The 15,287-nt window shown below is 47.1% G+C and overlaps 2 protein-coding genes across 4 annotated transcripts in view; one reads left to right on the forward strand and one right to left on the reverse strand.

Annotated features, from left to right (window-relative positions):
* The window catches only part of RSRC2 (arginine and serine rich coiled-coil 2), a 28,219-nt gene extending 19,131 nt beyond the window's left edge, over window positions 1-9,088 (reverse strand). Inside the window, exons 1-3 of one of the 3 annotated variants that reach the window (XM_056535336.1) lie at window positions 8,934-9,088; window positions 3,366-3,519; window positions 3,066-3,106 (exon numbers count right to left, since the gene is read on the reverse strand). In XM_056535336.1, the coding sequence (XP_056391311.1) occupies window positions 3,066-3,106; window positions 3,366-3,519; window positions 8,934-8,939 (201 nt within the window). In that variant the 5' untranslated portion in view covers window positions 8,940-9,088. Of the gene's footprint in view, window positions 1-2,441; window positions 2,519-3,065; window positions 3,107-3,365; window positions 3,520-8,933 lie in introns of those variants that run through there. The other 2 variants (XM_056535354.1, XM_056535344.1) reach the window with 2 other exon arrangements.
* KNTC1 (kinetochore associated 1) overlaps window positions 9,088-15,287 on the forward strand; it is a 242,213-nt gene continuing 236,013 nt past the window's right edge. Inside the window, exon 1 of the mRNA XM_056535369.1 lies at window positions 9,088-9,197. The gene's annotated coding sequence lies outside the window, so the exon portion shown is untranslated. The remainder of the gene's footprint in view (window positions 9,198-15,287) is intronic.

Here is a 15,287-nt window from a genome sequence, read left to right on the forward strand (position 1 = left end):
TTGTCCTGCATAATTAAATCACTATTTTTACCATAAAATATATGGTGCAACCAAAAAAATACTATTTGTGTGGGGAAATTAGAAAGAAAACCGCAATTTTGCAAATTTTGGAAGGTTTCGTTTTCACACTGTACAATTTACAGTAAAAATGACATGTTCTTTATTCTGTGGGCCTATAAGATTAAAATGATACCCATGATTATATACTTTATCATTGTTGCGCTTTAAAAAAAAAAAATAAAAAAAAAAAAAAATCGCAAACTTTTTAACCAAATTAGTATGTTTAAAATCATTCTATTTTGACTACCTATAACTTTTTCATTTTTCTGTATAAGCGGCGGTATGAGGGCTAATTTTTTGCGCCATGATCTGTACTTTTTATTGTTACCACATTTGTGGTTATAAAATTTTTATAAATTTTTTAAAATAAAATATGACAAAAAAGTAGCAATTTTGCGCTTTATTTTTACGTTCACGCCGTTCACTGTACGGGATCAACAACATTATATTTTAAAGGGTACCTCTCATCAAAAAAACTTTTGATATATTATAGATTAATGTATGCAGAATAACTTTACAATTGCATGTTATTAAAAAATATGCTTCTTTCTATTTAATTTTCCACTTTGAAGAAATGACCACTAGGGGTCTCCCTACCAGTCCTGGCAGCAAGCATTTCAGACTCATGCTGGAGTCCTTAACACTACGAGCTGCCAGCCTGCTTTGTTCACAGCCTGTTTGGCTGAGGGGTTAATGGCGGACATCCTGCTGATAGCTGCCGGGACCTGCCGTGTGCACCCGCCCGGTGCTCGCAGTCATGGCGGCACGTAAATGTACGTCCTGGTGCGTTAGGTACCACGTCATCATGACGTACATTTACATCCATTGGCGTTAAGGGGTTAAAATTGCTGTTGGGAAAAGGCGCCCTTCCAATAAGAGACACCTGGATCAGTTTGCAAAGGAAGAGTGGTCCAACATTCCGAGAGGTGTAAGAAGCTTATTGATGGTTATAGGAAGCGACTGATTTCAGTTATTTTTTTCCAAAGGGTGTGCAACCAAATATTAAAGGGGTAAGTCCAGTGGTGAAAAACTTATCCCCTATCCTAAGGATAGGGGATAAGTTTGAGATCGCGGGGGGTCTGACCGCTGGGGCCCCCTGCGATCTCTCTGTACGGGGCCCCGGCTCTCCGCCGAGATAGCGGGTGTCGACCCCCGCACGAGGCGGCGGCCGACACGCCCCCTCAATACATCTTAATGGCAGAGCAGGAGATTGCCGAAGGCAGCGCTTCGGCTCTGCCATATAGTTGTATTGAGGGGGCGTGTCGGCCACCGCCTCGTGCGGAGGTCGACACGCCCCCTTCCCGCGGGCTGTCGGGGCTCCGTACAGGAGATCGCAGGGGGCCCCAGCGGTTGGACCCCCCGCGATCTGCAACTTATCCCCTATCCTTAGGATAGGGGATAAGTTGCTCACCACTGAGTCACCACTCCACTCCAGACCATTTTTGGAGTTTGGTGTAACATTATGTCCAATTTGCTTTTTTTCCCCCTCCCTTTTTTGGTTTAGTTCCAATACACACAGAAGGAATAAACATGTGTATAGCAAAACATGTGTTACTGCAAACAAACCATGAAAAATAAAACTAAACCAAAAAGCATGGCTAGATCACTGCCCCCCCCCCCTTTTACCCTACACTAACATCATACACAATTACATTAGAAAAAGCCCCTTTATTTTTATGGATTTAGAGATTGCAAAAAACAGATCTTAATTTTTCTGGGGAAAAAAACACCAGCTGATTGTACTAAAAATGTTAGATTTTCTGCAATACCTACACACCTAGACACTAAGGCCATGTCCACATGTTGGGATGTACATGAACACATTTATTCTTTCTGCGGACTCCACATGGAATGCATTGCCTTCTATGAGACAGCACATTCCTGTGCAGTCCTAGCGCTGGTCTATGCCGGCACCCGCAGTTTGCGAAATGTTTGCACTTAAATTCTCCATGCGGACATTCCGTAGTGTGAACATAGCCTAATTCTGAGAACAAAACCTCTGGAATAACCATGTAATTTGCTAAGGTTTACGGCTGCTGCCAGAGTATTTGAAAAGGAAAAAAAAATGTACACAATATTATGAGCATAATACAAATTTTTTATATTACACAAAACAATGCAAAAATACATACACAAAATAACTTGCTGTAAATACATCTGGGAGAGAATTCCACCTTGAGGCAAACTGACAAACTGGACTTTGAGATCCCTAGGTACAACAGATGTCTATCTGATGTAAACTTATCTAGAAAAACAGCTGTCATGCACCAAGGAAGAGAAAATAAATTTGTCCAGTCAATGACAAAAGGAGGAATTCTCATTAAACAGTTCACTCAATGTATTTCATTAGGCAAGTAGGAGGTTGAATAACTGATAGTTACCTTATCATGAAGTAGGATATTATTTTGCTATCTGAGTCTGGAGCGTCTTCAGTTCAGTCTCTTCGTGCTTTAGCACGCTGAGTATGATTTATTACAGAAATGTTATCATGTGGTCGAAGCACAATAATCAAATTTTTATATAAATGCTTCCTATTATGGCGATCACCAATATTATAAAATATTAGTCCAGCTTTGAGTATCAACCTTGTACCACTGTTGAGCACTTGTGTAAAAAAATGAGTATCCACATTACAAAGAGGTAGGTCAACGTAAGTATGTAATGAGATAGCATCCCAGCTATAGTCAAACATGCTAAACTAGATGACCAATGAGGAGGTAACAAAAGGTCTTCAGAATCTCAGATTAGCAACCAGATGAATGATTAATACAAAATAAATTGCTCATTCAACTGCTGCTGGTTGTATGATTCATTTAGATACTGCTGAAGCTGTAATATGTACAATGTCAGGCTTCTTATAACAGATGAGTACCATCTGTATTGTAATGTGGTGTCCAATTAACACTGTATAATACAATCCCCCCCCATGTACTTACCATTTAGTAAAAATTATTCCTACATAACAAACCCAAAACAGTTAAGTTACACTACAAAATAGGAATTACCTCTTTGCTTCTGCTCCTGCTTCTGTGCTTCTTCCCATCATCTGTAGAACAAAAATAAAAAAATTTACCAAAGAGAACCAGATTCTCGCCAGTGAGAAAGCTCAAACTTCCTTATTTTTCAGTCTATGCAGTGGAATAAGTTGTATTTTTAAATGCCCCTTTTTTGGGGACCCCTTTTTGTCCCACTAAGACTTGATTGTGCTCTTATCTGATCACTTTCATAACAGTTCGGTATACCATATGATAGGTCTCTTGGCCATAACATGGCAAATGCATCTGAAAACAAAGTGTGCTACTTACCAGTCTTCCTTTTATGCTCCCTTGAACGTGAACGGGATCTAGAATAATGCCTATAAGCTTTAGGTGACTTTGATGGGTCACAATGCTCCATACGTTTTTCTAATGTTGGTGACAAGCTTCTAGGAGATCCGTCATCCCGCTCCGGATCACTAGACTGCAAAAAGAAAATGATCAATGTTAATTCCTTTTCCAGTCTTTTTATAGTGTCACTTCTCCAAAACCCTGCCTACCCTATTTTATATACTTTTAGTACTGTAAAACTAATATATTTATGGAGTGGTATCCGAATAAAAAGGCCTGGGGATTGAAGGTACAGCCATCAAAGAGGACAGGCTGATAAATCACCCCCATTGTCTGCAGGCTTCTGTTGCAACAGATGAACATTCTTTATTTTACCTTCCACGTGACAACTTGTTCTGGACTGGACACTACTATTTTCTTGCACTTATGTATTGTATGCATGTTTAATAAAATAAATAAAAATGCAATATTTTAGCCAATCTACAATACCTCTGCCATACACTACTAAACTTAACCCCTTAAGGACACATGACGTACTGGAACGTCATGTGTCCACTCCCGATCTATAACGCGGGGCCACGGCGTGGCCCCGCGTCATAGCGGTTCGGGCCCGGCCTCTAACAACGGCCGGGACCCGTGGCTAATAGCGCGCGGCATTGATCGCTGTGCCGCGCGCTATTAACCCTTTAGACGCGGCGTTCAAAGTTGAACGCCGCGTCTAAAGTGAAACCGAAAGCATGCCGGCTAGCTCAGTGGGCTGTTCGGGATAGCCGCGGTGAAATCTCGGCATCCCGAACAGCTGACAGGACAGCGGGAGGGCCCCTACCTGCCTCCTCGCTGTCCGATCGCCGAATGACTGCTCAGTGCCTGAGATCCAGGCATGAGCAGTCATGCGGCAGAATCATCGATCACTGGTTTCTTATGAGAAACCAGTGATCAATGTAAAAGATCAGTGTGTGCAGTGTTATAGGTCCCTATGGGACCTATAACACTGCAAAAAAAAAGTGCAAAAAAAAAGTGAATAAACATCATTTAACCCCTCCCCTATTAAAAGTTTGAATCACCCCCCTTTTCCCATAAAAGAAAAAACACAGTGTAAATAAAAATAAAAATAAACATAAATGGTATCGCCGCGTGCGGAAATGTCCGAATTATAAAAATATATCGTTAATTAAACCGCACGGTCAATGGCGTGCGCGCAAAAAAATTCCAAAGTCCAAAATAGTGCATTTTTGGTCACTTTCTATATCATGAAAAAATGAATAAAAAGCGATCAATAAGTCCTATCAATGCAAAAATGATACCGTTAAAAACTTCAGATCACGGCGCAAAAAATGAGCCCTCATACCGCCCCATACACGGAAAAATAAAAAAGTTATAGGGGTCAGAAGATGACAATTTTAAACGTATACATTTTTCTGCATGAAGTTATGATTTTTTCCAGAAGTGCGACAAATTCAAACCTGTATAAGTAGGGTATCATTTTAATCATATGGACCTACAGAATAAAGGTAAGGTGTCATTTTTACCGAAAAATTTACTACGTAGAAACGGAAGCCCCCAAAAGTTACAAAATGGCGTTTTTTTTTTCAATTTTGTCTCACAATGATTTTTTTTCCCGTTTCACCGTAGATTTTTGGGCACAATGACTGACGTCATTACAAAGTAGAATTGGTGGCGCAAAAAATAAGCCATCATATGGATTTTTAGGTGCAAAATTGAAAGAGTTATGATTTTTTAAAGGCAAGGAGCAAAAAACGAAAATGCAAAAACGGAAAAACCCCCGGTCCTTAAGGGGTTAAAGTAGTGCTGGTAAGGATCATATGACATTTACAACCACCATTTGGCATTTACACCAGAAAATCTGCTGGGGTGGAATTTATAATTGGTTTTACCGTTATGTGTAGCTATGCCATAGTCCTGTTGCAAACCTGCACCAGCCCTCACCTGGCTTGTACTAGCACCATATATATCTCATATGCCATACAACCTTTAACCCCTTAAGGACCAGGCCCATTTTGGCCTTGAGGACAGGCCAATTTTATTTTGTCATTTTAGTTTTTTTCCTCCTCGCCTTCTAAAAATCATTTAATATTTTTTATATTTCCAAAAATGTTATATATATTTTATATTTCCATCCACAGACCCATATGAGGGCTTGTTTTTTTGCATCAACAAATTTTACTTTGTAATGACATCACTTATTTTACCATAAAATGTACATCACAAACCCATAAAATATTATTTATGTGGGAAAATTGAAAAGAAAACCGCAATTTTGGAAGGTCTTATTTTCACGGTGTACACTATGGTAAAAATGACATAGGGGACTATTTATAGCAATCATTTGATTGCTAATACTGTTCAGTGCTATGCATAGGGCATCAGCTGATCAGTGTTATCGTTGATCTTCTGCTCTGGTCTGCTCCATCTCAGACCAGAGCAGAAGACCCCTGGAGACAGACGGAGGCAGGTGAGGGGACCTCTGCCCGCCATTATGGATGATCAGATCCCCGCAGCAGCACTGCGGGTGATCTGATCATCCATTTAAAAGTACCGCACTGCTGCAATCTGTATTCATCACGGCATCTAAGGGGTTAATGGTGGACATACGTGCGATCGCGGATGTCCGCCATTACTGGAAGGCAGCCGGGACCTGCAGTGCATGATGCGATCACCGGTACGGTGCTCGCGGGCATGGCGGTGAATAAATGAATGCCATGGTGCGTTAAAGGAGTAGTCCAATGGTGAAAAATTCTATACAGTTAGCAACAGTTTAAAAAGTTATATAACTTTGTAATATACTCACATAACCCATCTGGAAGGGAAAGTACCTTTTTCAGTGATTTCTCTTTTCTCTCTAGACAGGAAGCGCTGCAAAATCCAGCATCTCGACCTACACTTCTTCTACAGCCTGTGGTCAGCTCGTCATTCCTTTCCTCATAGTTCTCAATATGTGAGTGCTCACCAATCACAGCACTCACACACTGAACCAATCACAGCACTCCTGCTTGAGCCTGGTCACATGGGTGCCCTGCTGTAAGCCAGGAGAAGTGTGAGGGGGAGAATGAGGACATACACAGCTCCTCCCCTCCCAGCTCTGTTTACACAGGACCTAACTTATCATGGGGAGGTTTCAAGTTTGCATGGGGGGAGGTTAGGTAGGACATGTGTGAAGGAGACATATTACAGGGCTGGGGATGCATAGACTGCAGGGGAGGATCTGCTGAATGACATGCTGGGAGTTTTAGTCCCTGTTATGTGTATGTATGCTAGTGTTTCCAGCTGTTGCAAAACTACAACTCCCAGCACGCCCTGACAGACTTTGGGCATGCTGGGAGTTGTAGATTTGCAACAGCTGGAGGAGGAGGAGCTGTAAGCAATAAGAAGGGCAGAGAGTTAGCACAGTAGGGCGTGATATGGGCAGGCTTTGGGGGTGTACATTATGTTACAGACTTGAGAGGAGGTAATTTTTTTCAGAGTGAAGAGGATGATGGGAGATCAGGCACAATAACCAGGAAGTGCTTTCACACAGTATTTTCACAGTGGCATAGCATACAAAGGGGATGGGGTGACATATAATGAAAAGTGCGGTGGCATCATGGAGTCAAGGTCTAACCTGTGGCAGGTACTTATTTTCAGATTTTTCACTATTGGATATCTCCTTTAAGTGCCACGGCACCATGACACACTTACGTCCATTGTTGTTAAGGGGTTAATACATTTGCTGCACATACACATTACCACCTCACAAATTACAGGTGTAGAAAAATCTTTCACCTACACCACCCTTCAAAAATGTCCCCCCCAAGTGTATACACTGAGGCCCAGATTTATCTGGTTTGCCAACAACAGCTAAAGTGATTCATTGCTTTGGACAAGTAAGACAGTTTGCCTGAAATCTGAGCCTAAATGTATGACTGTATCTATACGGATTAATTTACCTGATAAAGTGTACTTGGCCTCAGAGATTCCTTTTGTAGCGTGGAATAGTATATCAGACTACAATAATTCATATAAAAGGTTTACTAAGTACAAAAAAATAAATAAAAAAGCAATTTAAGCCTTCAAAACAGGCTCTAATTGTGATGTGGACATAACAGTTGCCCATAGTAACCAGATTGCTTCTTTCATTTTTCAGAGGCCTTTTAAAATTAACCCTTTTAAAGCGTACCTGTCAGATCCCACAGGAAAAAAAAAAAAAGTTAATTATCGGGAAAAGGCCATTTATTTAATTTTCTTTTTACACATAATTTATTGAAAAAAAATATTTTTACACTTTTTACCGCTACATCTGTACATTAACACAGCATAACAGTCAGTATTACACTGACAGTCCACCTGCGCAATCCAGCCTATGGACCTCACAGGCTGCCACACTAGGCAGACAGCAGGCCAGAAGCTGTCAAAGGTCATTTGTATATAGTCTCCTTTGTAGCCATGGCAACCATCAGGACCCCGCAACCTTTGGGAAACAGGGCATCGTGGCACCTATGGAGTTAATGCTGCCAAGACCGACGCGATCCCGGTCTCAACAGCTGCAGCAGGATCCCATTGCCAATCTCCAACAGCGCATCATACAGAGCAGGAGATCAATAGGACATATGCATACATCCTATTGAGGCAACATGTCAGAAGATAGGATGTATACATATGCCCTATGGCAGGAAGGGGGTTAAAAAAAAGCAATCAGTAGTAACTATCGTCAACTTTTCCTCTGCACAAGGTTTGATAAATTTCTTTCCAGAGTGTAACACTGAAAGAAAAACAGACATGCAACAAGTGCAACATCAACATAAGATCACTCCCATGTAGCAGTATTATAATAAACCTAAAGCAGCGAGGAACAATAACAGAAAAGTATAGTTTGCACTCGTTTTATCTTATGGATCCATTTTTAGTTTTGAGTTTAAAACTCTGATGCAAAATATTGCTGTGTGAATGAGGCCCAAAGGCTGGTAAGATACAAGAGTATAATATCCCCTATAAAATAGGAGCATTGTAGTAGACACTTGTCATGAATTGCACTTTTCTGAACAGGAAAGCTTTTGTAAGGTAATGCTTTTTGTGGTATTTTTGCAGTGTTTTTTTTTTTTCTCTAATTTCACTGCTATGAAAATTCCAAAAGGAATTCTAAAGAACATCTTGAACTACACTAAACAAAAATCTAACAAAATGTGAACACTGCCACAATCTTAAGTTATAAAATATACAATAAATAGCTGTGCGAGATAATAGCGTGTATATATTTATTTATGTTGTACAGTGTTTACTACAGTAACAGACGACTTTGTTGTGAAAAATACATCACGAAGACGAACCTACAGTGACTAAAACTCCCCCTAAACCACCTGGAACTGGTTGATAATGGAGTCCTGTAAGCAACAGGTCGGATACCGCAGGCAAGAGACCAAAAACCACCGACTAAGGACACAGCAGCGCAAGGCCCACACAGAGCAGGCCGCAGAACATGGCGGAGCCGCGGCCATCTTCCCCCGGCTCTAGAGCGCTCTACACCTCTGGATGCCTGTCCGTGTATATACCCACCGCCATCGTATGTACAGCAGCGTATCCTGCGCGCCTTCTGTCACGGAGCCCGGGACTCTGCTCCCACACCGACGGTCACACAGCTAACAACGTCCACCGAACGACGCGGGCGGGGCGCGGGGACCCGTATGTAGAAACACAAAGGAAGCAGCCTCAGCGCTAAGCATTCTGGGAGGGGGCGTCACGTCAGGTGACCTAGCAACCTTACGTCAGGATTTCCAGCCCGCCAGATTCAAGAGCTTGAAGTGTTCGCGGGCTGTGCTGGTATGTGAGACGGGTGGGAAGTGGGACAGATACGGGTGTTGGAGGACAGACACATGGGGTGGTGATGGAGGGCTGGCAGGCTACGACTCAGGGGGTGCCGGAGTGATGGAGGGCTGGCAGACTACAGCTCAGGGGGTGCCGGAGTGATGGAGGACTGTCAACTGAGGGGGGTGCCGGAGTGATGGCAGACTACAGCTGAGGGGGTGCTGGAATGATGGCAGACTACAGCTGAGGGGGGTGCTGGAATGATGGCAGACTACAGCTGAGGGGGTGCTGGAATGATGGCAGACTACAGCTGAGGGGGTGCCGGAGTGATGGCAGACTACAGCTGAGGGGGTGCCAGAGTGATGGCAGACTACAGCTGAGGGGGTGCCAGAGTGATGGCAGACTACAGCTGAAGGGGTGCCGGAGTGATGGCAGACTACAGCTGAGGGGGTGCCGGAGTGATGGCAGACTACAGCTGAGGGGGTGCCGGAGTGATGGCAGACTACAGCTGAGGGGGTGCCGGAGTGATGGCAGACTACAGCTGAGGGGGTGCCGGAGTGATGGCAGACTACAGCTGAGGGGGTGCCGGAGTGATGGCAGACTACAGCTGAGGGGGTGCCGGAGTGATGGCAGACTACAGCTGAGGGGGTGCCGGAGTGATGGCAGACTACAGCTGAGGGGGTGCCGGAGTGATGGCAGACTACAGCTGAGGGGGTGCCGGAGTGATGGCAGACTACAGCTGAGGGGGTGCCGGAGTGATGGCAGACTACAGCTGAGGGGGTGCCGGAGTGATGGCAGTCTACAGCTCAGGGGGTGCCGGAGTGATGGCAGACTACAGCTGAGGGGGTGCCGGAGTGATGGCAGTCTACAGCTCAGGGGGTGCCGGAGTGATGGCAGTCTACAGCTCAAGGGGTGCCGGAGTGATGGAGGACTGTCAACTGAGGGGGGTGCCGGAGTGATGGTAGACTACAGCTGAGGGGGTGCCGGAATGATGGCAGACTACAGCTGAGGGGGTGCTGGAATGATGGCAGTCTACAGCTGAGGGGGTGCTGGAATGATGGCAGTCTACAGCTGAGGCTGGGGTGCTGGAATGATGGCAGACTACAGCTGAGGCTGGGGTGCTGGAATGATGGCAGACTACAGCTGAGGCTGGGGTGCTGGAATGATGGCAGACTACAGCTGAGGCTGGGGTGCTGGAATGATGGCAGACTACAGCTGAGGCTGGGGTGCTGGAATGATGGCAGACTACAGCTGAGGCTGGGGTGCTGGAATGATGGCAGACTACAGCTGAGGCTGGGGTGCTGGAATGATGGCAGACTACAGCTGAGGCTGGGGTGCTGGAATGATGGCAGACTACAGCTGAGGCTGGGGTGCTGGAATGATGGCAGACTACAGCTGAGGCTGGGGTGCTGGAATGATGGCAGACTACAGCTGAGGCTGGGGTGCTGGAATGATGGCAGACTACAGCTGAGGCTGGGGTGCTGGAATGATGGCAGACTACAGCTGAGGCTGGGGTGCTGGAATGATGGCAGACTACAGCTGAGGCTGGGGTGCTGGAATGATGGCAGACTACAGCTGAGGCTGGGGTGCTGGAATGATGGCAGACTACAGCTGAGGGGGTGCTGGAATGATGGCAGACTACAGCTGAGGGGGTGCTGGAATGATGGCAGACTACAGCTGAGGGGGTGCTGGAATGATGGCAGACTACAGCTGAGGCTGCGGTGCCAGAGTGATGGTAGACTACAGCTGAGGGGGTGCTGAAATTATGGTAGACTACAGCTGAGGGGGTGCCGGAATGATGGCAGTCTACAGCTCAGGGGGTGCCAGAGTGATGGAGGACTGTCAACTGAGAGGGGTGCCGGAGTGATGGCAGACTACAGCTGAGGGGTTGCCGGAGTGATGGCAGACTACAGCTGAGGGGGTGCCGGAGTGATGGCAGACTACAGCTGAGGGGGTGCCGGAGTGATGGCAGACTACAGCTGAGGGGGTGCCGGAGTGATGGCAGTCTACAGCTCAGGGGGTGCCGGAGTGATGGCAGTCTACAGCTCAGGGGGTGCCGGAGTGATGGCAGTCTACAGCTCAAGGGGTGCCGGAGTGATGGAGGACTGTCAACTGAGGGGGGTGCCGGAGTGATGGTAGACTACAGCTGAGGGGGTGCCGGAATGATGGCAGACTACAGCTGAGGGGGTGCCGGAATGATGGCAGTCTACAGCTGAGGCTGGGGTGCTGGAATGATGGCAGACTACAGCTGAGGCTGGGGTGCTGGAATGATGGCAGACTACAGCTGAGGCTGGGGTGCTGGAATGATGGCAGACTACAGCTGAGGCTGGGGTGCTGGAATGATGGCAGACTACAGCTGAGGCTGGGGTGCTGGAATGATGGCAGACTACAGCTGAGGCTGGGGTGCTGGAATGATGGCAGACTACAGCTGAGGCTGGGGTGCTGGAATGATGGCAGACTACAGCTGAGGCTGGGGTGCTGGAATGATGGCAGACTACAGCTGAGGCTGGGGTGCTGGAATGATGGCAGACTACAGCTGAGGCTGGGGTGCTGGAATGATGGCAGACTACAGCTGAGGCTGGGGTGCTGGAATGATGGCAGACTACAGCTGAGGCTGGGGTGCTGGAATGATGGCAGACTACAGCTGAGGCTGGGGTGCTGGAATGATGGCAGACTACAGCTGAGGGGGTGCTGGAATGATGGCAGACTACAGCTGAGGGGGTGCTGGAATGACGGCAGACTACAGCTGAGGGGGTGCTGGAATGATGGCAGACTACAGCTGAGGCTGCGGTGCCAGAGTGATGGTAGACTACAGCTGAGGGGGTGCTGAAATTATGGTAGACTACAGCTGAGGGGGTGCCGGAGTGATGGCAGACTACAGCTGAGGGGGTGCCGGAGTGATGGCAGACTACAGCTGAGGGGGTGCCGGAGTGATGGCAGACTACAGCTGAGGGGGTGCCGGAGTGATGGCAGACTACAGCTGAGGGGGTGCCGGAGTGATGGCAGACTACAGCTGAGGGGGTGCCGGAGTGATGGCAGACTACAGCTGAGGGGGTGCCGGAGTGATGGCAGACTACAGCTGAGGGGTTGCCGGAGTGATGGCAGACTACAGCTGAGGGGGTGCCGGAGTGATGGCAGACTACAGCTGAGGGGGGTGCCGGAATGATGGCAGTCTACAGCTCAGGGGGTGCCAGAGTGATGGAGGACTGTCAACTGAGAGGGGTGCCGGAGTGATGGCAGACTACAGCTGAGGGGTTGCCGGAGTGATGGCAGACTACAGCTTGAGGGGGTGCCGGAGTGATGGCAGACTACAGCTTGAGGGGGTGCCGGAGTGATGGCAGACTACAGCTGAGGGGGTGCCGGAGTGATGGCAGACTACAGCTGAGGGGGTGCCGGAGTGATGGCAGACTACAGCTGAGGGGGTGCCGGAGTGATGGCAGACTACACCTGAGGGGGTGCCGGAGTGATGGCAGACTACAGCTGAGGGGGTGCCGGAGTGATGGCAGACTACAGCTGAGGGGGTGCCGGAGTGATGGCAGACTACAGCTGAGGGGGTGCCGGAGTGATGGCAGACTACAGCTTGAGGGGGTGCCGGAGTGATGGCAGACTACAGCTTGAGGGGGTGCCGGAGTGATGGCAGACTACAGCTTGAGGGGGTGCCGGAGTGATGGCAGACTACAGCTGAGGGGGTGCCGGAGTGATGGCAGACTACAGCTGAGGGGGTGCCGGAGTGATGGCAGACTACAGCTGAGGGGGTGCCGGAGTGATGGCAGACTACAGCTGAGGGGGTGCCGGAGTGATGGCAGACTACAGCTGAGGGGGTGCCGGAGTGATGGCAGACTACAGCTGAGGGGGTGCCGGAGTGATGGCAGACTACAGCTGAGGGGGTGCCGGAGTGATGGCAGACTACAGCTGAGGGGGTGCCGGAGTGATGGCAGTCTACAGCTGAGGGGGTGCCGGAGTGATGGCAGTCTACAGCTCAGGGGGTGCCGGAGTGATGGAGGACTGTCAACTGAGGGGGGTGCCGGAGTGATGGTGGACTACAGCTGAGGGGGTGCCGGAATGATGGCAGACTACAGCTGAGGGGGTGCCGGAATGATGGCAGACTACAGCTGAGGGGGTGCCGGAATGATGGCAGTCTACAGCTGAGGCTGGGGTGCTGGAATGATGGCAGACTACAGCTGAGGCTGGGGTGCTGGAATGATGGCAGACTACAGCTGAGGCTGGGGTGCTGGAATGATGGCAGTCTACAGCTGAGGCTGGGGTGCTGGAATGATGGCAGACTACAGCTGAGGCTGGGGTGCTGGAATGATGGCAGACTACAGCTGAGGCTGGGGTGCTGGAATGATGGCAGACTACAGCTGAGGCTGGGGTGCTGGAATGATGGCAGACTACAGCTGAGGCTGGGGTGCTGGAATGATGGCAGACTACAGCTGAGGCTGGGGTGCTGGAATGATGGCAGACTACAGCTGAGGGGGTGCTGGAATGATGGCAGACTACAGCTGAGGGGGTGCTGGAATGATGGCAGACTACAGCTGAGGGGGTGCTGGAATGATGGCAGACTACAGCTGAGGGGGTGCTGGAATGATGGCAGACTACAGCTGAGGGGGTGCTGGAATGATGCTGGAATGATGGCAGACTACAGCTGAGGCCGGGGTGCCGAAGTTATACAGGACTGACAGATGAGTTGGTGTGGGAATAGTGGATGACTACCTATAGAATCTGAGTCTTTGTAGCAATAGGCTGGAGCGCAATACCCAGTCCCGATTAAACTTGTAATGTGTCTCTTTGACATGTCAGTTTATTAAATGACACATGCTTAAAAGAGGACGTGGGGTCACCTACAAAGTAACCAATTACTGTAACTTTAAGGTAGCTTATGGAGGGGGCTGTTCACACACTTATTTTTTATAGTAGGTTAATTGTTTTAGCGAAAAAGGAATATAACATTTAAGAATTTCTGTTTCAAAAGAGTTTTATAAACCTGCATGGTTAAGTGGTGACAAGGTGTTTTCAATGCTCTCACTGCTGTTGAGCCCCCAAAGTCATTCACAGCTATTTCTTATTCTTGCCATTTAATCTGCCATTACAGGAGCTCAGTTGTTTTCCACTAGTGCACACACAGGACATCCTTTCCCTTACTTTTTTGACCAACCACAGCACAACACATACTCCCCTTTGCTATGGTATAGTGGAAATGCTTAGGACTTAAGTTTGTTATTCAGTATATAAAAACGTACCCCTTATCCACATGATAGAGGTTAAGTGTCTGATCCCAAGGGGAGAGACTATTGGGCCCCCCCACCATCAATCTCCAGAACGGCATCTGAATATGTCTGCACACAGAGCAGAAACAGAGATGCTCACGGAGATGCACAAGTGCTATACATGGCTGTCAATGCCACTCCTGTAGAAAATGCAAGAAGGGGCATGTTGAGGTTTGGGCGCCATTCTGGAGCTTGCGGGGCATCACAGCCACTGGACCCCCTATGTTCAGAAACATCTCCTATCCGGTTGATAGGGAATACTTTATGGTGTATACCTTTTAACAAGCTGGCATTTTGCTGAATGAAAGGAGTTGGATGGAGATTATACTGCAGCATTGGGATGGTACACTTCCCTAATAAAAGTAGAATAATCCCCCTTTTCCCATTTTTCAAATAATGTAAACAAAACTACACATAAATGTATAGTATCGCTGTGTGAGTAAATGCCCAAATTATGAAAATAGACTGTTAACCCCTTAAGGACGGACCCATTTTTTACTTCTATGACCAGTCTCTTTACATTAAATTTGACATGTATGTCTTTAAATGGTAACCACTTTAGAACGCTTTTTCTGAGCAGATAGATTCTGAGACTGTTTTTTCGTGACATAGCATACTTTATATAAGTCGTGCATTTTTGTTGACACAGTTTTGTGAAAAACTTGAAAATATTGTGAAAAACTGGAAAATTTCTGGCGTTTTTATAATTTTTTTTCTAGTGTACACTGTGCGGTAAAAGTGATGTTATATTTATTCTGTGGGTCAGTACGATAATGGCGATACCCATTTTATATAGCTTTCTATGTTTTTTCCTTTTCTGAGCAAAATTATTTTTCTG

Source organism: Hyla sarda, chromosome 1 (genome assembly GCF_029499605.1).
Source record: "Hyla sarda isolate aHylSar1 chromosome 1, aHylSar1.hap1, whole genome shotgun sequence".
NCBI classification, from domain to species: domain Eukaryota; kingdom Metazoa; phylum Chordata; class Amphibia; order Anura; family Hylidae; genus Hyla; species Hyla sarda.